The sequence below is a fragment of the Saccostrea cucullata genome, unplaced genomic scaffold (genome assembly GCF_032062105.1).
Source record: "Saccostrea cucullata isolate Sc308-1 unplaced genomic scaffold, CSIRO_AGI_Scuc_v1 ctg2817, whole genome shotgun sequence".
In the NCBI taxonomy this organism is placed as follows: Eukaryota; Metazoa; Mollusca; class Bivalvia; order Ostreida; family Ostreidae; genus Saccostrea; species Saccostrea cuccullata.
Genome location: NW_026918108.1, coordinates 37,501 through 60,718, shown reverse-complemented (window position 1 = coordinate 60,718; position 23,218 = coordinate 37,501). Strand labels below are relative to the sequence as shown.

General features: G+C 32.2%; 2 protein-coding genes across 2 annotated transcripts in view; both read left to right on the top strand.

The window, feature by feature from the left end:
* LOC134248099 (uncharacterized) overlaps window positions 1-10,846 on the top strand; it is a 39,862-nt gene extending 29,016 nt beyond the window's left edge. Inside the window, exons 15-16 of the mRNA XM_062730549.1 lie at window positions 1,652-1,804; window positions 10,605-10,846. Coding sequence (XP_062586533.1) covers window positions 1,652-1,804; window positions 10,605-10,846 — 395 coding nt within the window. The remainder of the gene's footprint in view (window positions 1-1,651; window positions 1,805-10,604) is intronic.
* An 11,528-nt stretch (window positions 10,847-22,374) lies between these two features.
* The window catches only part of LOC134248002 (uncharacterized), a 6,105-nt gene continuing 5,261 nt past the window's right edge, over window positions 22,375-23,218 (top strand). The window contains exon 1 of the mRNA XM_062730450.1: window positions 22,375-23,127. Coding sequence (XP_062586434.1) covers window positions 22,375-23,127 — 753 coding nt within the window. The remainder of the gene's footprint in view (window positions 23,128-23,218) is intronic.

Genomic DNA, 23,218 nt, shown 5'->3' with positions numbered 1-23,218 from the left:
ACATACCAGAATATTTGCCCCGAGGTGACAGGAAAGCCCTAGAGTGTTATAAAACATTTTTGAATAAATTTTCTTATTATATCACAAATGTAATAAGTTTCGCTATAAACCCTGAAAAATGCTGAATCACACCGGAAACAGTTATGTCACGCCGGAAACAGTTATGTCACCCCCGACGGAAACAGTTATGTCACGGTTTCGATCACGTTCACGTGTTTTTACGTTACGGATTTTAGTTCGGGTTCGAGATTTTATGACGTCGGTTGCTAAGCAAAAGTAAACAACACAGCGTATTTCTTAACGTCAAGAAGGCATTTTTGGATTATTTGTGTAAATTTTAACGATTTTGAATGATTTTAAATTTTCTTTCAATTTTAAAAATGTCATATAACATATACCACACGGCAACTATAATACATGTAAAAATATTACATTCATTTCTTATCATTTAATTATGATTTTAAATTTAGGCCTATAAAACGAAACATCACAACAACGTTAACGTTGTTGAAATCAAAATGGCTCTAACGAAAAAAACGTTTTCAAATAATGTTGTGTCATAACTAGCATTCTCTGAGATAAGTTCTATAACACAAAAAACTTACCTGTTGTGTTATCCCAATCGGTATTTTTTTCCCGGTAAGTTATCCAAGTTCGTTAATGTAACAAAGGGAAGATACTCAAATATCCTAACACTAACAGTTCTAGATCACAGAAATTTTGGATTTCATTTGCGCATCTTTTCATCTGAATTTCAAACCAAACATATAAATACGTATCACAACCTGTCAATGCTGTAAAACCTGAGTCTGCTGCCGACTGTTTAAGATTAAAATAATTCCGTCCACTCCTCATTCATGCAGTGTCGTTTTTCTCGATTGACGGTTTTCCCGCTTTGGTAGGATAAAAAACAATTCTTCAGAGTTCTGTTGTTCATACCAGATATCTTAAAGTCAAATATTTAACAAAAGTAAGCCGATTTCATTCCTTCTTTCCCAAAACTGTATTACAGTTGTTATGCAGACGATTAGCTGCAATAATGTAGCCCTCTCCGATTTCTTTTTTTTTTGGGGGGGGGGGGGGGGAGAGGGCTACAACTCCTTAGGATCTCCGTAATGGTGCAAATGCGGCAGTGAATCGCTCCCGCACGGATTTCGGCTCAAATCATCTGTAAACGGCTATTTTATTAACATCTCTTACCTGGACTCCAAAAAAGTAACTATGCAAGACATAAATCGATCCAAAAATATTCACAACGACCCATATATCGGTTATTTTTCGTGTATGTCAACATCACATCTTGAATTTATCCGCCATGTTTACTGACCTTGATAGATTTTATTTTGGGACAGCCAATGAGAATTTTGAATCTATAGGAGCGGATCTTTTAGGAATTCCCTGATTTTAAGCATACATATCGCTGTTTGCGTTAAAATAACATTTGAAATGGTTTTATTTATCGATATTTTTATGATGCATTTCAGCACAGTCGTTTATAAACATCGATATTTGCTTTTTTTAGTTGTTCTAAATTTTTTATCCAATCAGAATTAAGTATTTTATAGAAATTAAATGATTTCACAGTCATATTAAAATAATTCATGGAAAAATTTAAATATTATTCATGTTTTTGTACTACATATTATTTCAGTTTATTGTCCATCGGGTACCTACCAGACTGGTGATGGATGTCAGATGTGTGGACCAGGCTATTATCAAAAATTTGTTGGTCAGACAAATTGTGAACTTTGCCCTCAGGGACATATTTCACCTGTCGGAAGCAATACCATTCGGAAATGTTACGGTAAAAAAGGCGACTCATTTGCTTTTTTATCCAGTTTGTATAACAATAAAGCAATTTCAATGTTTATAGCTGACTATTTTGTTCCATGTTTGTATGTACCGATACTTGATTTGTTCTCCGATCTTTTCATTCCGTATGAAGATTATAGGACACGTATTGAAAAAATGAAAAAAAAATAATTGTGTTTGTTAATTTTTAACTCTATTAGTCAGAGACCAGAAAAACTTATACAATAGGATAAAGTCCCGCGTTCGTCCATCTATAGGCGGCTTTACACGGTAATACAAGTCGTATACAACTTGTCGCATACAGCAAAATATTACTGTGTAAAATTATATTACTACGCTATTACTTGTATCATACGACTTTTAAACAGGTCGGAGAGAATACTCGAAATCGGGTATTATCTGTGAAATCGCGTGTAATACTCGATATTAGGGTATCGTTGAATCCGCGAAATCGGGTATTCCCTGCAACTTTCTATAAAAACTAAAGAATAAAGCAACGGCGCATTATGCCAGTAGCTGTTACTTGTACATCAGTATCTTGTAGATTTATTTTCATTAAACCTAATTCATACGGTTGTCAAATAAGTTTAAAATCAAACGACAAACACTGCTGGGGTAACAAAGAGGACACAATGGCGTTATTATTTTTCAATATAATTTCTAAAAACAAATAACTACACTTCGTTTGTCTTTATTTCCCATTAAAGTATTCCATATACTTAATTTTCTAATTTGTGCACTATTCACAAAACGTGAAATTTTAAAGAAATTAAACGACTAACGCCGTGTTATGTATTTTTACTGAAAAATGTATGGCGTCCCTTTCTCGTGAAATATAAATTATTCCTAACAGTTAGAGAATACAGTATAAGCGAGTCAAAATTGTATATCTCTGCCATAATAGAATACCGACGTTATTATAAAGAAGAAAATAAGATAAGATTAAATAACTAGAAACTCTTGTTGCTACAGCAACAAAGAAGGTCTTCCGTTCTCCTCTATTTATCACATGAATGAGCTTTTATCTATGTTAAAAAAGGCATATAATATTTTAAATGATTTCAGGAAAACAAACAGCCGGAGGTGTAACTTACCAAGATTCTTTACTTTAGACAATTATAGTCTTAATAACATGTCGAAAATTATTTTCAATTTTTGTATCACTTCCTGTGACGACCGGAAGTGACGGCGGACGCATTTTACCCTATATTTGTTGCCCAATCTTCATGTTTTTTTATTCATAGAAGTTTAGTGTCTTGATATGTAACAGTTTAAGAGATCTCCTAATATTATCTTCTCATTATGAGGACAAGAAATCACGTGACCGGAAATTAATTTTTGAAAAGATATTTGAGGTAACTCTAGACACATCAGTCTGAATAACATGTCCTAAAATCATTTCAAATGCTATTTTATCAAAAATATTTATGGGATAGTATGATACTAAATTTATGCAGTTTTTCTTTCATAACCGGAAGTTGTCGATTTTGTTTCCAGTAGGACTGACATATTTCAAAACTACAAAAAAATGTTATAATGTATTACTAAGAAAGATTCCATAAGAAAAGTTTTTATTTATTTGTTCACTTCCAGTGACAACCGGAAGTGACGGTGGACAATCTTATCCTTACTGGTTTTGTCTACTCATCAAGATCTACCACTTGTAAAAGTTTGGTGTCTTAATCTCTTACCCTTTACCTTTACGAGATCTAGTAATGATAACATCTCATTTTGAGGACAGGAAATAACGCAACCGGAAGTGAATTTTACGTAGATATTTAGCGTTATTGTAGACAGTTGTAGTCTAAATAACATATCCAAAAATCATTACAAATACTTCATCTATAAAAAATATTTACAGGAAAGAAAAATACTCAAATTATGTAGTTTTTCTCTTATAACCGGAAGTTGTTGTTCTTTGTTTCCGGCGTTACTGACATATTTTAAAACTACAAATAAGATGCTATTATGTGATGCAAAACAGTTTCCATAAAGAAAAGTTGAATTTTTGGATTTTTTTTATAACTTCCTGTGACAACCGGAAGTGACTGCAGACAATCTTATCCCCCATGGATTTGCCTACTCATTAAGATATACCACTTGTAAAAGTTTGGTGTCTTAATCTCTTACCGTTTACGAGATCTAGCTATGATAACTTCTCATTTTGAGGACAGGAAATCACACGCAACCGGAAGTGAATTTTACATAGATAGTTGATGTTACTGTAGACATTTGCAGTCTGAATAACATATCCAAAAATCATATCAAATACTTCATCTATAAAAAATATTTATGGGAAAGAAAAATACTCAAATTCTGTAGTTTTTCTCTTATAACCGGAAGTTGCCGTTTTTGGTTCCGGTGGGACTGACATATTTCAACACTACAAATAAAATGCTATCATATGAGGCAAAAAAAGTTTCAAAAAAGAAAAGTTGAAATTTTCGATATTTATAAACACTTTCTGTGACAACCGGAAGTGACGACGGACGATCTTAACCCAAATGGATTTGCCTACTTATCAAGATCTATCATCCCTGTAAGTTTGGTGCCTTAATCTGTTACCGTTTCTGAGATCTCACTCGGATTAAATATTTTTGAAAAAAGCGGAAATCGGACAAATCTGACGACCGGAAGTGAATTTTGAAAAAATGAAAAAAACGTCTCGGGGTATTTTCATTCTCTATCATCCCTGAAAATTTCAGGAAAATCTGTCCAGTCATCTCTGAGAAATCCTGCCGACAAGATTTGGGGAAAAAAATAATAATAAGAATAATAATAAGAAAAAACAGTAGAATCACTATAAGGTCTTCCGTCTGAAACGGAAGACCTTAATTACACACGGGAAAACAGTTTTAAAGTAGCTAATGGAAGGTGAGTATCTTTTTTTCTGTCAATTTAGCATGAAATTTTTATTCAAAGACATCGTAAATTTTTTGGTTGCATTTTAATCGATACAAGATATGTCTATTTTACATTTATTTTATGCATTTGTGTGAAAATTGAGAGCGAGAAGTCATATGAACAGGATTTTATTTTTTTTGGGGGGGGGGGGTATAAATAAAAGTCAAATGTGTACATCTTTTCATGAGCTTATAATACATTGAATTTCTCAATATAGCTCGAGGTACAGTCATATTGAAATATGAATTACATAGTCAAGTTTTCACATTTCTTATAGTTTTTGCGTTTGTGAACATGTTAATGAACAAACTGAAATAATGGAGTGTTCAGTTGCCTTGGAAACTCTTGTCTTACTTTTTGGGAATATAATTCCTCATCGGACATTAAAATTTCATAAAAATCGTAGCCACTTCCTTTCTTTATTATACTCTTTGATAGACAGGATAAATTTTACCTCTTTACCTTCTATATTTTTTTTTATATCGCTATCTAATACCTCATTATAATATGCTAATACAACGCACTATCTGATTGGTTCTAGACGATATGTCACAGTTTTCTTCTAGTTATTTTATCTATGATGCGTATTACTCATGGCAATAACTTTTCCTAATACTCATCTATAATGAAAAAAATGTGTTTAAAAAATAAACATGAATTCTAGTTACTTGTAGAAAATAACATGTTGCTTTTTGTTTACCTACAATGAATATGATTTTTATTTGATGAATAAATCTTCCCTACGATTAAAAATATATGATCGAGTTTAACCGACCGTGACATTCAAAGAGAGGTCTCTTGGACACATGTAGAACACAGTCGAGGTTGTTTTGTCAGAGGTGGTCAAGAAGCCTTTACCCCCCCCCCCCCCTCTTTTGAAGTCGCCAAGAAATGGTAAATATTGATGACTTAGCGAAATTAGACGATCAACAGTTATGTTCTCTCATAAGCTGTATTCCTGAAACTATCACTGTCTCTGCTAAAATGTTGAAGACATATTCTGCAAATATGTATGAATGATACATAAAAAAAGAAAAGATTTTCAAAAAAGAGAAAGAGGGTCTTCTAGCCCAAATTTTAGACATTTTTATCATTACATTATTTATACACTCATAAATAAATTTGATTTTATGCACAAGATGAATGTGAAAGTAATTAATGACGCATAATTAGATACGATAGACAATCCCTTGTTTATACATGGCATCATATCTGGTGTGTGAAATGTGTTTCCGTATAATTTGATTTATTTACAAATTGTTCATGTTTGTCGTGTTGATGTGGAATTATTATAAATTCCCGAATTCTGATACTTTACAGTTCTGTTGTGTTGGGAATGAACATTAAGAAGATGCATATACTTTCAACATAAGGAAAAATATAAAGCAAATCGAACGCCTTTTTGTGTGCAGATCATGAAATGTACTGAGCTCCACGGTTATTTGTTGTCCCGAGCGCATTAATCTTGACGCCAAAATTCTTACTTGGCTAGTGATACCTTTAGAAAACATGTGTATCTAGATGAAAGTTAACTCGTCAACATGCGCCATCCCATTGTTTAAGTTTTATTAGGTGATTACACCTCCTATACCCGATTTCGCGGATTCAACGATACCCTATACGCGATTTCACGGATAATACCCGATTTCGAGTATCCTCTCCGACCTGTTAAAAGTCGTATCTGACAGTTTTTGAAATAGAGCCTTTTCCTATTCTGTACAACAAATCGTATACGACTTTCTGGATCCAACCAATGAACGGCTTGGGTTTTTAATTTATTCATACGTGACTGGTCAACGATAAAGACATGTACTAAGTAAAGAACATGTACCTGCAACATTTAGAATTGCATGTTTGGTTAATATTAATACATTAATTTATAATCATTTATAAAGTAAGATACGGTTCATGTATGACTTTGAAACTTATGAATCTGCATTTTCAATATAAGTGCACCCATTCGTAAATTTGAAAAAGAACTTTAATGAACGTTACTTAGTCTAATATTTTTCTATTGTGCTCTTGAATTAAATACACCTAAAACTTTTTTTAACTTATGAAATAAACCACGCTGTAAGAAGGTAAAACTGTCTTATTTTTATGAACAATTTGCAATTCAGACAATTTTACAAATTCTTGTCATAACAACTTGGTACGGTATGTATAATGTAGCAAAATCGGCAAAAGTTAAACGGACGATAACATTTTTTGAACTGTGTCAATTTATTGTTGAGATTTCCCTTTGTGTGAAATTGGTATTAAGTTTCCTCAGCTCACGTGCCCTTTTGTCTATTTAACGTTCAAACCGGTCTAATATTCCGGAATTCCCCTATTTTTGAACGTTTTCCTCCTCTTTAAATCTATATTTTAATATGGCCGCATCCGAGTATGTATGCCAAACTTGGCAGAAAGAACAAGTATACTTCCGTTTCTCATATTAAAGAGAAAAATGACCTTACAAAAGTGCAGCCACTTCCGTTTTTACAAAAAATTGAAGTTGAAAATGTTTCCTTTTGGGATAAACGTCACTCTTCATGACTTTTCCTCCACATTAAAATCTATACCTTTTAAAGAAATTAATTGTTTAAATCTGTATCTGAATGTAATGAAAACAAAATAAACTTTTCATGGTGAAAATTACAATGCATTGAAAACATGACGTCACAATAAGCAATCATATGTTGAACATTATATTTTTCGCCAATCTTCGATAATATTAATGTTAATGATTAAAATGATAAATTTTCAAACAATATATACAGTGAAAAACAGTAATATCAACATAAGTTGGAATAGTTCAGAGGATTAATTTACATTCAGACATGTACAACAGGAGAAATTATAATGTTACAGAGCTCAAGAAAAACTCTCTTTTTTAAACGTTTCATTGAAAATTATCATGCATCTTTATATAAGTATTTTTAGATTATATATTTATCATGCTGATCACAATACTGACACCAGTGCTTTAAGTCGGGTTTAAAATGAACATGTAATTTCAAAGGCGGATCCAGCGCCAACCCCCCCCCCCCCGTTTGATTTTTTTTCTGAAACTTTGGTTGTAATTTCTATAACAAGTGGTTACCCCCAGTTTTGTCCAGTTTAGTACATAAATGTAAATTGATAAAATAATAACATTTGAGTCCTTTATTTTTATTCTATTTTATTTATTTACAATGTATTTATTTTTTTATAGTAGCGTTTAAATGTCTCACATGAAATTCATGCGATTTTCCTTTTATTTGAAAATTATCCAAAAATCATTTAAATGTTACATAAAATATTTTATCATGTGAATATCATTTAGATTGGTTTGTACAATATTCACATTATAATATTTTTATAACTTTTATCATGACTTTTTCTTTGTCGATATTTATGTGATATGCTCTTTATATAAAGTTCGTTTTAAATTTCTGCAAAAATTTAAAAAATTGCAGTTGAGTTTTTCACATTTACAAAATTTTTCATGCCTTTTGTTTTTCGTCGCTTTCATGTGAAAGAATTCACATGAAATTCAAATGAATTTCATGTGAAACTCAAATGAATTTCATATAAAATGCGAGCCAATTTTGCTTGCGTATACCCCTCCATTTAGATAAGTTTCCGGATCCAGAATGAATTTGGGCGTTTTATTCATTTGAATGACAATAGAGTTAAAGAGAAATCTGTTTTAACCGTGTGCACAGGTGAGGACCATATTACAAAAGTTGTATACGACAAGTTGTATACGACTTGTATTATCGTGTAAAGCCACCTTATCTGTAAACAATTTCTCAAAACGCTACTACTACAGTTTTTGTCTGATTTCAATATAACTTGGCACACAAGTAAATTACACTTAGATACATAATTCTGTTTGTCGGCTTTTAATTTCGATGAACGATGTTGCCGTGGTAACTAAAAATAGAAATTTCTGAAAAAAAAAACATTCAAAATGCTACTCCTACAGTTTTGTCTGATTTCAATATAACTTGACACACAGTTAGACTACACTTAGATACATAGTTCTATGTATCCTTTTTGATTGCTTTGAATGGTGTTGACTGGTTATTAAAATAGAAATTTTTGTGAAATACTTTCAAAATGCTACTACTACTACAGTTTCATTCTGATTTCAATATAACTTAGCACGAAAGTGGACTAGACTAAGATATATAATTCCGTGTATCCGTTTGTTTTGTTTACGTTGAACGGTGTTGCCATGGTTACTTTAAACAAAAAATTCTGAGAAAACCTTTCAAAAAGCTACTCCTCCTAAAGTTTTGGTCTGATTTCAATCTTAATTGGAACACAATTAGACTACACTAAGATACATAATTCTGTATACTGGTATCCGTTTTTTTATTTTCATGAACGGTGTTGCCGTGGTTACTAAAAATAGACATTTCTGTTTAATACTTTCAAAATACGACTTCTCCTACAGTTTTGGTCTGATTTCAATATAACTTGGTACACGAGTAGACGTCACTAAGATACATAATTGTCATTTTTGGGGCTTTTTGATGAATGATGTTGCCTTGGTAACTGAAATTAAAAATTAAGTAAAAAAATTATTAAAAGCTACTTCTACAGTTGTAGTCTTATTGCAATCTTGCCAGACAGAGAGACTAAATCAAGGATCATTATTCTATTTATTGCTGTTTCAAGTCCCAACTGCTACTTTTCTCTTCCTTTGTTATAAGTACAGTGTACAAAACAGTAGAGCTAGAGTCTCGACAGAGACTTCTGGTTCTTTAATAATCAATAAAAAGGAAGCAAAAGCATCTTCGCTAGGCAAGGGTTCTCATACGCTACTCTCCCCAAGAACCCTTGGCATACGGTGAAGTCGAAAGACGGGATTGTTTTCGTCGCCATCGTCGGAACCCACGGGTTTTCTCTCCATTACACTGCATTTAACCTCGTCGGAACCCAAGGGTTTTCTCTCCGTTACACTGCATTTAACGTTAAATGCAGTGTAACGCGGAGAGAAAACCCGTGGGTTCCGACGATGTTTCGTCGCGTGATCTCGAATCTCTCAGGTATGCACACATTGTGTCATCGATATAAATAAAGACGCGTGTTTTAAAAATATTAAATCGAAGTTTTTTTCAAGAATAATTAAGAAGCAATAATTGGGATATGTTTACTAAGTATTTATTATTTATAGTACAATCGGAAACTTCAATATAGATTCTTAATCACATATTTAGAAGATATTGGATGACACCATAGCTATTCATAGAATTCCTTGTTGTCTTACGGATCTTTGTTTACTTGCGTTTTTCATTGCGTTTTTCATTTCCGAGAATCCCGTGGGGATCCGGGTTAGAATAGGTCCTCAGTACCCCCTTGCTTGTCGTAAAAGGCGACTAAATGGGGCGGTCCTTCGGATGAAACTGTATAAATCGAGACCCCGTGTCACAGAAGGTGTGGCACGATAAATATCGTGATCCTGATCAAAGCCCGTAAGTGCCGAGCAAAGGCCTAAATTTGCAGCCCTTCACCGACAATGGTGATGTCTCCATATCAGTGAAATATTCTGGAGAGGGACGTTAAACAGTATACTATCAATCAATCAATCATTTCCGAGATTAAAGAGTCAAGAAGTATCCCGAACGCAAATATCGTCATTTACAAAAAAAATTGCTGATTGGTCGACCGGGTGTACCGAATCCCAATCAAACTCGAAAAAAAAAAACCAACTTCCATCAACACCCTATGCCAAGGGATTATGAGGAGAGTAGCGTATCAGAAACCCTTGGCTAGCGAAGATGAAGTAAAAGAGGAATCGAGGACCTTACTTAACATATGGTCTTTCCACAGCTGATCTAGGATAAATACATTTGTACATATGGAACATCACAAAGATATTTTTACATAAATATTTAATATCTGTCTGTTAACAGTTCCCGATGCCAAAACCAAGGAGGAGGAAAGAGGTCTCTCAGCGGAAGCCATTGCTTCAATTGCTTCTGCAGTTATCGCATTCTTTGGTCTCGTGGTACCGACGTTGATAAAATTCCTTAGAAGAGGAAATGATAGTTATACCGTGGAAGTTAACTTAAAAGAGTGCAAAGCACATCAAGCTGATGGATCCTATTCACCACTCGAAAAAGAAAACGAAAAAACAACAGAAAAACAGTTGTAATGAAATTGTATTAGAAGAAAGGCAGAAATGCTAAAGGGGGGATGGTAAAATATATTTTTTTTTAAAATATATTTATTTACAGAAAAAACAAATAACATACATGTTCAGAAGCAAACATTTAAATATATTTAACGATACACTGACATACAGACGCACACCTACAATTACACTTGGAAGGGGATGAAATCAGAATCAGTTTTACATAAGTATACAATATAACAGCAGTATAAAACTCCTACGCTAAATCATTACTTTGAAAAAGACAATTCCAATAGTTCCACATCATATAATTTTTTCTATAACAAAATAATTGTCATTGCAGTTGGACAAAACCAATTCGTTGCATTGTAGGTTTGAAACCAATGCTTCCATCGTAACAATCATTGTCACAGGAGGCACTACCTCCTTAATAAAACGAATAATGTCAGCATATGAAATAAATAAAAGTTTTGATGTTTATAGAGTCAACACGGACATGTTGTTAAATTGCCTTAAGGCAACACAAAACTAAAGGCAAGAGCATTTCTTTTTCTTCAGGAAGTAGTAATAAAATATGTACCATATGTAAAAAATTTCACGTAGAATTAGGAAAACACTGCTAATTTAAGCAAAAGTAGAATACAACTTGACTTGAAATGTATGCAATAAAAAATCTTCTATATCATATTCTACTGTTATGAATCATTTTAAGATTTTAGTATGATTATCAACATATTCATCGTCAATTGCAATATAAGATGCCGAAGTTGACGTCAGTGGGCGGGGAGTGACTATTGACATTAACATGTTAGACCTCGTGTAATTAAACAAAATCGCGTTTTTTAAAACAGGGCTATTTTAAATGATAACTACATGTATTCATTTTTATGATTTCTTTAAAAAAGATTGACAAAGTTGAATACCCACATTCGTTTTAAATGTGGTGCTTTAAAGCATAATATTTTTGAATGAAAGAAAAAAAATATGAGAATTTGAATTCAAGTAATTTATATACAGCAGATAGGTAGACAAAAGACTACTTTAAAAAATTTCCTTGAGCTTCTGGCTAAAGCAAATTATTTGTTCTCAATAAACGTACAAACCTGAGCACATTGGAAATTCGAAATCCGCAATTGTTGTTTTGGTACCAGAAATTTGCCAAGCATTACCACTTGAAGATCCACATTCAAACTGTGTTTCTGTGTGATATAGATCGGCTCAAAATTTTCCAGGCTTACATGTGACGTTGCAAATAAGGTTTGATCACAGGATAAAATCACATCACTTTGAAGTTTGAAATTCAAACAATCTGAAAAATTGCAATTATTTTTATGAATATCCATTATAGTAAAAGAAGACAAGTCCATAGTTAAAAGGTTTTTAGTCTTATTTTCATTCATATTAACAATTAAAGATTTCGCAATATTTTCCGGTATATTGCTGACTGCAAACACCTTATATATGTCTCTTTGCACCAGGTATACATGTAGCACTATTTTTGCACAAGTTTCCATAGCACGGATCTGGTCGTATGTCACAGTTTTCGCCTTGGTACGCGTGTTTACACGTACACATTTCTGTGCCTTCGTCGCAATCCTTAGTCGTTTTACACGACATAGCTGTATATTCTATGGAAGATATAAAAACACATTATTACAATGTTATATGTATGCCACCTTTGTAGAATGTAATATTTGTTGTGAAATGCTATTGATTAGCACAAGATAAGTTTCAATTCCTCGCCACTAGGGGTATTACGCTTCGTTTCAACACCTCTGTCTTTCACTCATAAACATTTTCAATTGCCAATGAGTACATGACTAATTTTAATTTTACTTAGTCGTGTACTCATTAGCAATTGAAGATTGTCAATTAGTCAAAGACACCTCTGTCAACGTCTATATGTCAAGATTCTAACAAAAACATACTTTTACCTATTGCATCACAAAAAAGGGAATAATAAATATTTAAGTTTTGGATTTTTGCCTTTATCTTAAATTAAAGTTTATATATAAAATAAGCAACAGATTTAGATTTTTCACTATATCTTATGAGGAATTATTTCTCGGCAGAGTATTGAAAAAATGGAAAATTTATGACGAATTGCCGACAGATGTCAACATGGTTTAGATCTTATAGACAAACAACTTGCAGCATTGACACATGTATATGTAAATGTATATATATCAATGTAAATGTGTTATTCATTTTTAACAACTTTTGAAGAAGGAAAAAATCGCATGTCTTCGCTTTCCGTACTTCTTTTTAGATCTTGAAAGAGGTACTGGTTGTACGATAACTCGAGGTAGAGATTGGATTAGCTGACCAAGTGGAATTATGAGTACGATTTAAATACAATTTATATAGGCGTGAAAAGAATCGCTTTGTCATTATCTTGACTTTTCTGCAACCTTTCATAAACTAGAATAAAAAGAAGACGCGTTTGAATTCAAGGAATACTCCTCTTGGGGTAGGGAAAGACCACAATGGGGTATCAGTTTTTTTAAAAAGTAATATATAAGAAAAATTGGAAATATCTTTTTCTCAAGAACAGCAAAGTTATACGCTATAATTATTTTGATATGGAGACATCAACCAGTAGTATAAAATTCAAGCCCCCCTCCACCGGTAAACTTTTCAATACTGAACTGATTTGTGCTTTTACTCAGCCGATTTGCTGAAGTGAGCGATATGGCTTATTGAGCTATTGTTTTATATACATATCAAGTTGAGAAAAAAATCTGATTGAATTATTGCGTTTGTTCATCTGGTTTATATATATATATATGTTTTTTATTGCATTGTTGTAGCAGTGATTTGTTTCAGAGAAAACTTACCTCTATTCTTTGTGAATGTGGGCGAACCTGGCAAAAGACCTTCAAACGAAGTTAAATCCTTAAGTGAGATCAGCTCGCACCCGTTTGAAATTATTTTGAAACCACAAAGCTGGAGACCTAAATGATCAAAACATCATAAACACAAAAATGCTCTCAAGAAGCCTTGCATGCGCCATGATCACTCTACAGACGGAATTGATAATAAATATTTTCTTGTTTTTAATGAAACAAATCAAATCAACTTCCTTTCTAAATATTTGCTGTACTTTTCCATAAATATTTGTAGTTTATCGATACACAGATGTTTAAACTAATAAGATGCCCTAAAATTTAATATCAACGTGATCGTATCGAGCGAAAAAAAAACTCTTGAAATGTGCACATGTCATATACAACAACGTTTCAAAATCCCTTTGAATAGGTTCTATAGACTATAATAACACTAAGAAGGAACACACTTTCATAAATTAATTGCTACTGGGTTATTGTTTCTACATACGATTTTAATTTTAACCGTGTACATTTATAAATTGTTGATACAAGATCGTTTTGCCGTACGCAGGCATACATATGAAGTACTGTACTTATGCGTGATTTTACTAATGAATTATTTTGTAAGAATCTTTAAAAATATATATTTACTAAGAGAGAGAGAGAGAGAGAGATACCTTTATTCCCTGGAGGAAAGACAGACCGGAAATTTTTTCCGAAAACAGGATTCATTTGTTCAGTCTCATTTGTATGTTTTTCAAAGTGGTGTATTCTTTTATTGATGTTTATTTCTCCGTTGATGATCCAAGATCCATTCTGATACTCATACTCAAATGTTAATGAAAAAAGATTCCAAGACTTCAAATTAACCATATCGTCGGCTACCTTGAGGGCATGACTATAATGAGGTAAAATAATTTATTCTACTCTATCCCAAAGAAAAATCATATTTAGGGATCGACTTAAAACAAAATATTATAGTTTTTTCCCCTTCTAACATAAGATTTTTGAGTATGTACGTAATGCCAATATGCGTAAAAATATCCTTTTAACTAATTCTAAATAGAAACATTGATGTTTACCTTTCATACGTCAGAACCAAATTGTGTTGTGTTGTTTCCTCATCATCGCTTTTCTCAATATAAACACGAAATACTTTTCCTTTGTCAAGATAATTGATGTAAAAAATCTCTACCTCCTTTACTTCTGCTAACCGCAAGCTAAACTCTAATGTTATTTTGGTTTGTTCCCCATTTGACTGAGGAAAGTAAACTGAACTTCCCTCATAAAGAAACTTTAAATCAAATCTTTATAGAATAGAAATGTGCACAATGAATTATATGAACAACAGAACAGGAAAATACTTCCGCGACTAAGTTATTGCAAAAAAAGAGTAGTATTTTAGAATGTAATTTTGACATTGATTTATTTGTAAGGATTTTGCCTAATTGAACAATCTATCCATGAAATAAAAATCATTCGTCCGTGCAAAAATATACAATTCGCATCTATTTCCATATTGTATATCGTTATTTTATGAAGAAACTGACTGTATATCTAATGTATCCTTAACAGTTTTAGTGTTCAAAGTACTCAAGAAAAATTAAATTGATGTGTTTATAAAGAAATGGACATACTAGTACAGAATTCATTTTCTTTCTTGAAATGGGACGAAGAACACTGGGTCATGATGTTCTCACGTAAGTTACAGTTCAAATTACAATAACTTCCACTAAACAGATCAACGCATTCCATCAATTCTGTTTTGCAGCTTTCCTCAGAAACTATTGATTGGCGCGATTTATCTACAGAATAAAAAAAACTGCATAAATGAGCATATATCAAGTAAAAAAAAATGAATTAATCATTTTCTGAGTTCAAATTCAAGCCTTTGTGTGTTCCAATCTTTGAAAATGAACTATTATTTTTCAGTGACATAAGTCTACAGAATTATATATTGAACAAAGATGTCCAAATTTAGTACCTATGACTGTAACATTAAATTGGCATATTTCGATATTCCCAGCTCCGTCACTTATTTCAAAAACATTAACAGATTTTCCGACACCCAGTGCACTTCCAGACGGTAATCCTCTGGTCTGTTTATATATTATTTGCGTTCCCCCATTATCTGTCGCAGAAAGAGCTTCCCATTGCACACGAGCTGTTGAAGTATCTGTGATCGCTATTATCTCCAAAGGACAGTTCAGAACATGGGGTTTGCAAATATGTGAAAACGAAAATGTTTTATTTAATAATTATACTTTAATATGTCATTAAATATCTTTGTGATGTTTATTAATCGTGTTAAACTTTCACTTAATCTTTCTCAACGAACAACAAATATTAAATACTGTAGATTCTGAAGTAGTCACAAAATTTCCAAGCGTTCTTCATGTTCTTTAAACTTGTGCATTTACTCGTTTAACCGTGAGAAGAAGTGTGTTTACAGTAACGGTGAAATAATGCAAGTCTTACCTTTGCAAGAGAACTGACTATGATCAGGATACCAAGAACGGTTTGCATGGCATTCTATTAAGGCTGCCTGCTTTGATGGAATGAAATCGTGAAAGCATTCCAAGCTACAGAGAGATCCTTGTCTATTTTCATTGGTGCAAAGAAATTCTCCATCCGCAGGATTTTTGGGTGGAAGACACTCAACTAATGTATTGGGCAGGCAATTATTTCAAATGTATAGAAAAAGATGTTCTAAAAACATAATTCGTTTCATTTCTGAACTTGCATAAGATTATACAATGTATTTTTTTTTTCGATATATTCAAACACTTTTTAAATTAAAAATCAGTTTAATTTTTAAAATATTTCTACGCTGAACATTAAGGTTAGAAATATAAAATGCTAAATGCTAAACTATCTTTAATATTTGCAAATATGTACACAAACCTTGGATGTTATATTTTATAGAACAATATGAATCACCAAAGGAGTTGGATGCTTTGTAAAGAACCTCATGCCTACCAGCTCCAAAATAAGATCCATTTACGCCACCAGAAAGTCTAGTTATTCTGTTTTTTAAAAATTATTATCAAAATGCTGACATATTTTTTTTTATAGAAAATGTTTCTTTTGCCATGAAGGGAAAAATAAAACTAATGGAAGAGATGTTCCATTACTATCCAGTGCTTCAAACTTCGGCCAAGTGATGCTAATTTTTGACAAGGCAGGTCCCAGAGTGAATGACCCTATATACCAGGGGCAATCAGCAAAGTAAGGTCGGGAATTCGTTGTAACAGCCGAATCTGTTAAAAAGGAATTTCTTCTTTTTAAAAATCTAGATTTTTAGGTTAAGATTTTTGAGTCGGTAAGATGTTGAAATAAGACATGTAGAATAGTCATTAAAATCTTTTTTACGTAGATTCGATTTTATATTTCATTGTAGCCTAATAACAGACGAGTTATTTCTACTCATAATTATTGCTTGCATTGCTTGTTAAAAAATACTTGTTGATCAAAAAATCCACAACTGGCAAAGAAATGTTTTTAACTCATCAAAGGGTGTAAATTATCATATTTATAAAGAAATACTAGAACCAGAAAGATATCTTGTTAATCTACGTAGAAATTTGTTAGTTTTGTTGCGTAAATTTAGAGGTAACAACATTAAACTCCCTATTGAAACTGTGAGATTGAGTGGTCTTCCAAGAGAACAAAGGATTTGTACTTTATGTGATATTTATAAGATTGGTGATGAATTCCTTTATGTTTTTGAATGCACACAAAAAGAATTAAAGAGTCTAGGTTAAAATATATATCTCAAGCTCTCTCACATGTAGACCAAATATAGAGACATTTAAGCAACCTTTTACAACAACAAACTGCCCAGCATTGAAAAAATTATGTAAATTTTTATTGATTGTCAAACAAATTATAGATGAAAATAATTGACTTGAACTTTAGCATGATATTTTGTACTGTTTATTATACATGTATTACATTTTTTTTCTATGTGTTTGTATCTTTTCCTATCTCCTCTCTTCAATGTATGTTTGTACATTTAAGAGATTAAATCATTGTCATTGTCCTCTTGCCTATGAAGTGCTACTTAAGTAAGGAAGCAATAAGATAGGGATATTAATAAGCAAATTTTACATATTTTTCTTTAAGTTAATTTAAACACCACATACCACCAACTGTATCCGTAATTACCACCGAAATATGGATAAAATATTGACAACTCAGCGTAAAATAATAATAATCAATCAATGAAATTGATAGATTATTTTACCTATCAAATCATGGGAATAAAAAGTAGAAAACTTCTCTTTTTTTAAGAAGAAATCTTTTTCTCCCTCAAAGAACTTTTTCAAGTGTTTATCCTACTGAAATCATGGCCACAATTACCGAATGCATTGTTCCCAAATTGGAAAGCTTTAAATAATTAAGCATCTTTACTGATTTTTTTCAAAGCTTTTGAATAGCTTTTTTGTCGAAAAATGTGCTATTCAAAATGCATGTACTTAGACAATTTCACATGATACAAAATGTCATTCTCATGATACAAAGTATCATATTAACACAGTGTTATTTTTTCAAATTGGCCAAAAAAATGAACAAAAAATCAGCTCAATTAAGCATTTCATTGCTGAACTTGTAAATGCTGAAAAAGGTCGTTGTGATGCAACTCGTTATTTACCGGTATCTTGTCATCTTGTACTTCAAATTAATTACCATATAATTACCGTATAAGCTGTATTTTAAGCGAAGATTCAATTTTGGCATTATTAGCGAGGAAATCGCTACAAATTTTAATATCGCTAAAATTTATTGCACTTTATTTGTAATAGCTTCTTTAGTGGAGTTTTCAAAATCGCTTAAATTTCATTTCGCAAACAATAGAATACCAATTTTAAAAGACAAATCGCTAAATTTGCTTCTCGCTAAAATTTCCACTTATACGGTACTAGTATCATTAGAGTTAAATGCTTATTCGGGTTTGTTAGGATAACTAAGTAATTTTCCAAGCAATCTTGATCAGGATAGAGAAAATTTGGAAGAAAAATATAGCTTGATTAACTGAAGAACTGGTCACCCTCTTCCACATTGAGTTCCTTTGTAGGTCAAAATAAACAATAGAAGGAAATACAGGATGTCATCAATTAAATTAAAATGTTGTGATTAAAAGCTATATGCATATTTAAATGGGAATTCATGGCATTTTTTAAAATCATTTGTAATATAAGCATAGTTAAAAAATGTAATTTTTCCACAGAGATTTTTTTTTATAATAAACTAAGCCTAGTTTTTGACAAAGTATACAGCGCTGCTCTTGATTAAAACGACAGGAAATCAATATTTGTTTCAACTTGGCAAAGTATAGTATAAATTTTATAAACCTCGATTAATCTGGGAAATTGCAAGCATTAAAAAATAAAACAATGTCTATTTTGTAGGGAAGATATGCATCTTGAAAGAAAAAAAATTTTAAACTTTTTTTGCGTTTGGAAAGGCTTTTTTAAAAACTTGTAGAACACGTTCCTGCAAATGATTATAAAAACAAGATGTGTTTGTGAAACAAAGATGCTCCCGTATGGCAGCTAATGGCGAAGTTAAAGTTTTACCTGCAATTCAAACTCGAAAGGTAAAGGTCAAAATTTATATCCAAAGGACGGTCTTATCACAAGGAATACATGTGAAATATGAAGTCCCTAGAAGTCGCCAGTTATGGCCATGGTTGAAGTTGTTTATTTAATGGGTCAAACTCTAAGGTCAAGGTGAAAAGGTAAAAAATATTTAATCCCATTTTTAAAAAGGTCTTATCATAATGAAAACAAATGTGAATTTTGAAAATCCAAGCACCAACTGTGCAAAAGTAAAAGTCAAGCTTTAAGTATGGAATATTTTGTAAAAGTGGGTCATGCGTCAAGGTCAAGAGATCAAAGTTGGTTGTATCAAAAGAAAAGTCTTGTCACTAGGGATGCACTTGTGAAACATGAAAGCCATAGCCTCACTCACTCAAGTGATAGGCAAGGTTAACGTTTTTGCGGACAAAGAGGCAGACGGATAAGGCAAAAACTATATACCCCCGAATCTCTGATAACGGGGTCATAAAATATCGCTTTGTTAAAAGTTACACCTCAAACAAAAAGTATTACGTAACAATCATTTAAGAAATAGGGGAAATGTAATCATTTTAGGGTTGTTTTATGTTTCGATCACAATTTCTTATATTATTGAGTATATTTACTCAATAATAATTTAATTTCACTTGTATCAAGCAATTTCATTGGCTGAATCATTCAGAGGAACATATAATATTTTGGATAACATAACTTGCCTACGTCACAATGAGTTACGTCAAAAACGTATTACTCCGCTTGACGTTACTTTTAAATTATGCTATATTTGAAGCCTTTTTTCCGGAAAAAAATTGTCTCATTGTCTACACTGAAATTAAATTATAAGTAATGAAGCTAATTTCAACTTATGTTATACGATATAACATAACTTGGGGCAGTTTACGCTTTTTTATAAACCGCTTCGCGGTTTATAAGAAAGCGTAAACTGCCCCAAGTTATGCTATATCGGATAACATAAGTTGAAAATAGCTTCATTCCTTAAATAATTTTGAAAAATGTAGCAGGACATACCTGGTGTGTAATTTTTTGGAACCTACTTCTCTATTTCATTATGTATTTTCTAAAAAAAAAATCCATCTTGTTCTTAAGAATTTTTCGCCTTTCAAAGACAAATATTCCGAGTGTTTTTGCATTATTATTGCGATGACTTTTTATTTATGGAATGAATTAAATAGCAACCCAAATTAAACTGTATAATTTGAGTTGGGGCAGTTTACGCTTTATAAACCACTTCGCGGTTTATAAAAAAGCGTAAACTGTTCCAACCCAGGTTATAGCAGTATAATTTGGATTGCTATTTTATTCATTCCTTATAATTTAAATTTAAATCATTACGAATGTAAAACAAGAAAATTTCTGTCTTTAAAACGCCTTCAAATTGTTCATATTTTAAACGTAACGTCAAGCGGATTGATACGATTTTGACGTAAGTCATTGTGACGTAAGCAAAACAGATTATACAATTAAGATTTATTTTTTTTATCCAATCAAATGACGCGTTACAACCAAAATTAAATTATTATTCTTTAAATAATGTGTAAAATTCACTTAAACTATGATGTACCACATAAGGATGTAAAATTCAGATCCGGGCACCCTGACAGGTTGAACAGTCCTGGTTTTAGGCACACCTTCTCCATCAGTGTTGTTTCAAAACATCCGGTATCTGCAATAGGCACAGGCTAGTGCTTTTTGATAATTTTTCAATCTATATTTACCTGTATCAATGCTGCTAATCTCACAAATCTAAAATGACAGAAATAAATTAAGTAACCAATTAATTTATTATGTTTTAATTACATACTTTTCACTTCGAATTCTTTGTGTGCTTTAGGACAAACAAAAAAGGGTTCTAGATCTGGATTGGTATATTTTTTTGGACCATTTGGTTGTAATAAATTTTCGAAAAAATTAATTACTTTTACGAGGAATTGTTTACTTTCTTTGATGTTCAAACTTCTACCCTTTGGAACCGTCTTTATTAATTAAAATATTAAAAATTTTCATAAAAGTTGTTTTGTATCATCTGTCCTCATTGTTTGACTTTTGCATAGATTACATGTAAGAAATCAGCAATATTTTGATAGATCTATTTTGAAATAGGTTACCTGGGTAATGTTTGCAAGATAAAGTGGGAGAATTTGTAAGATTGTGTCACTATGTTAAAAATGTGCAAAATTTTGTATTTTTTAGAATTACAACTGTATATAGAAAACAACAAAAAACGCATGTCTTAACAGCAAAGAAAAAAAGATTTCTTGCTGCACACCATGCATGATTAAACAGAGAAAAAATGTTGTCAAGCTCCAACTGCTTGCTGAGTTTTGCACACCGATTACTTTTTATAAAAATATCACACTTTGGCACTGCGAGTTAATCTTCGCATCAAACATGTATTCATCGTAATCATAATCATTTTAATCATGATAATTTGATTTTATATCAAATAGTGATTTATAAATTTGGGATAGGATTTTTATGTTTTGATAGTCAGAATAAAGTGCATACAATTTATTAAATCATAGGAATATAGTTAAATATATTACGAGCAAAAGTAGGTGCGAATTAATCATAACTGTGCACCAGAAATTAACCCCTTTTCAAACCAGCAAATGTTTGCAACTAGACGCTTTTTGAAGATGAAAAAAATCAAGCACTCTCGGCATCCCAGGGTCAAAATAATGACGCTAGTTAGGACAAAAGTGATTTAAAGAGCGTCCAGGAAACGGAGGGAAAATCTGGGAACCCAGCGAGAGGCAAAGGGCAACCGAAGTGTTGCAACACAAGGAATCCTATCAGGAGCTCCTTATCTACCACCCATGGTAATTCAACCACCTCTGCGACCGTTTTCATCACCACCAACAAACGCTAGCACCCCCTGGAAGCGGTGAGTAAAATTTGTCAACCCATTCACAAGAAATCAGTTGTTATAATTTCCTGGGTCACATGTCCCTCAAAAAACTTTAAAAAAAAAATATATACTCAACAACTGAGTGATGATAATTTCTACATCAAATTGCATGATAATCCTGACAAAACAATTATGAGACAGCTCAAACAATTATGCAAAAAACATCAAAATTTATTAAAAAAGGATGAGCTTGACTATTTAATAAACTTTGAAATGAAAACCAGCAACTTTTATGGACTACCTAAAATCCATAAAAGCAGTGATATTAAAACGGCCATAGAGAAACAGAACGGAACATACATTGCTACTCAAGAACCAACAGATCTGAAACTTCGACCGATTGTGGCTGGTCCTGCGTGTCCCACTCATAGACTGAGTAATTTTATAGATATACTCTTGAAGGATCTGTGTGTAAAAGTTCCGAGCTACATACGAGATAGCATGGATTTTTTAAACAAAATTCCCGAAAACGTGGAGCCAGATACACTACTTGTTACCTTTGATGTGAAGAGTCTATATACTAATATTCCACATGATCTTGGACTAGAAGCCATAAAATTTTGGATTGAAAAGTACCCAGAGTTAATTCCAAGAAACATTTCTTCAGAATTTATCCTAGACTCAGTTAGATTTATACTGGAAAACAACACATTTCATTTTGATGGAGATTTTTATAAACAGATCAAAGGAACCGCCATGGGGACTAAAATGGCACCAACATACAGCATCCTTGTTATGGGATTCTTTGAAGAAACATTGTATCAAAAGGTTTCCGATGAATTGGGCCAAGAGATTGGAAAACATTTAAGGGATTATTGGAAACAATTTTTAGATGACTGCTTCCTATTTTGGAACAAATCAGAAGAGGATTTACAAACACTCTACACGTTACTAAATTCAATAAACCCAAATCTTCAATTCACAATGGAACACAGTGATTCCTCTATTCCTTTCCTTGATGTCATGGTCAGAAAGCAAAACTCACTTATTTTAACGGATATTTTTTATAAAACCACGGATACCCACCAATATCTAAACTTCACTTCGTGCCATCCTA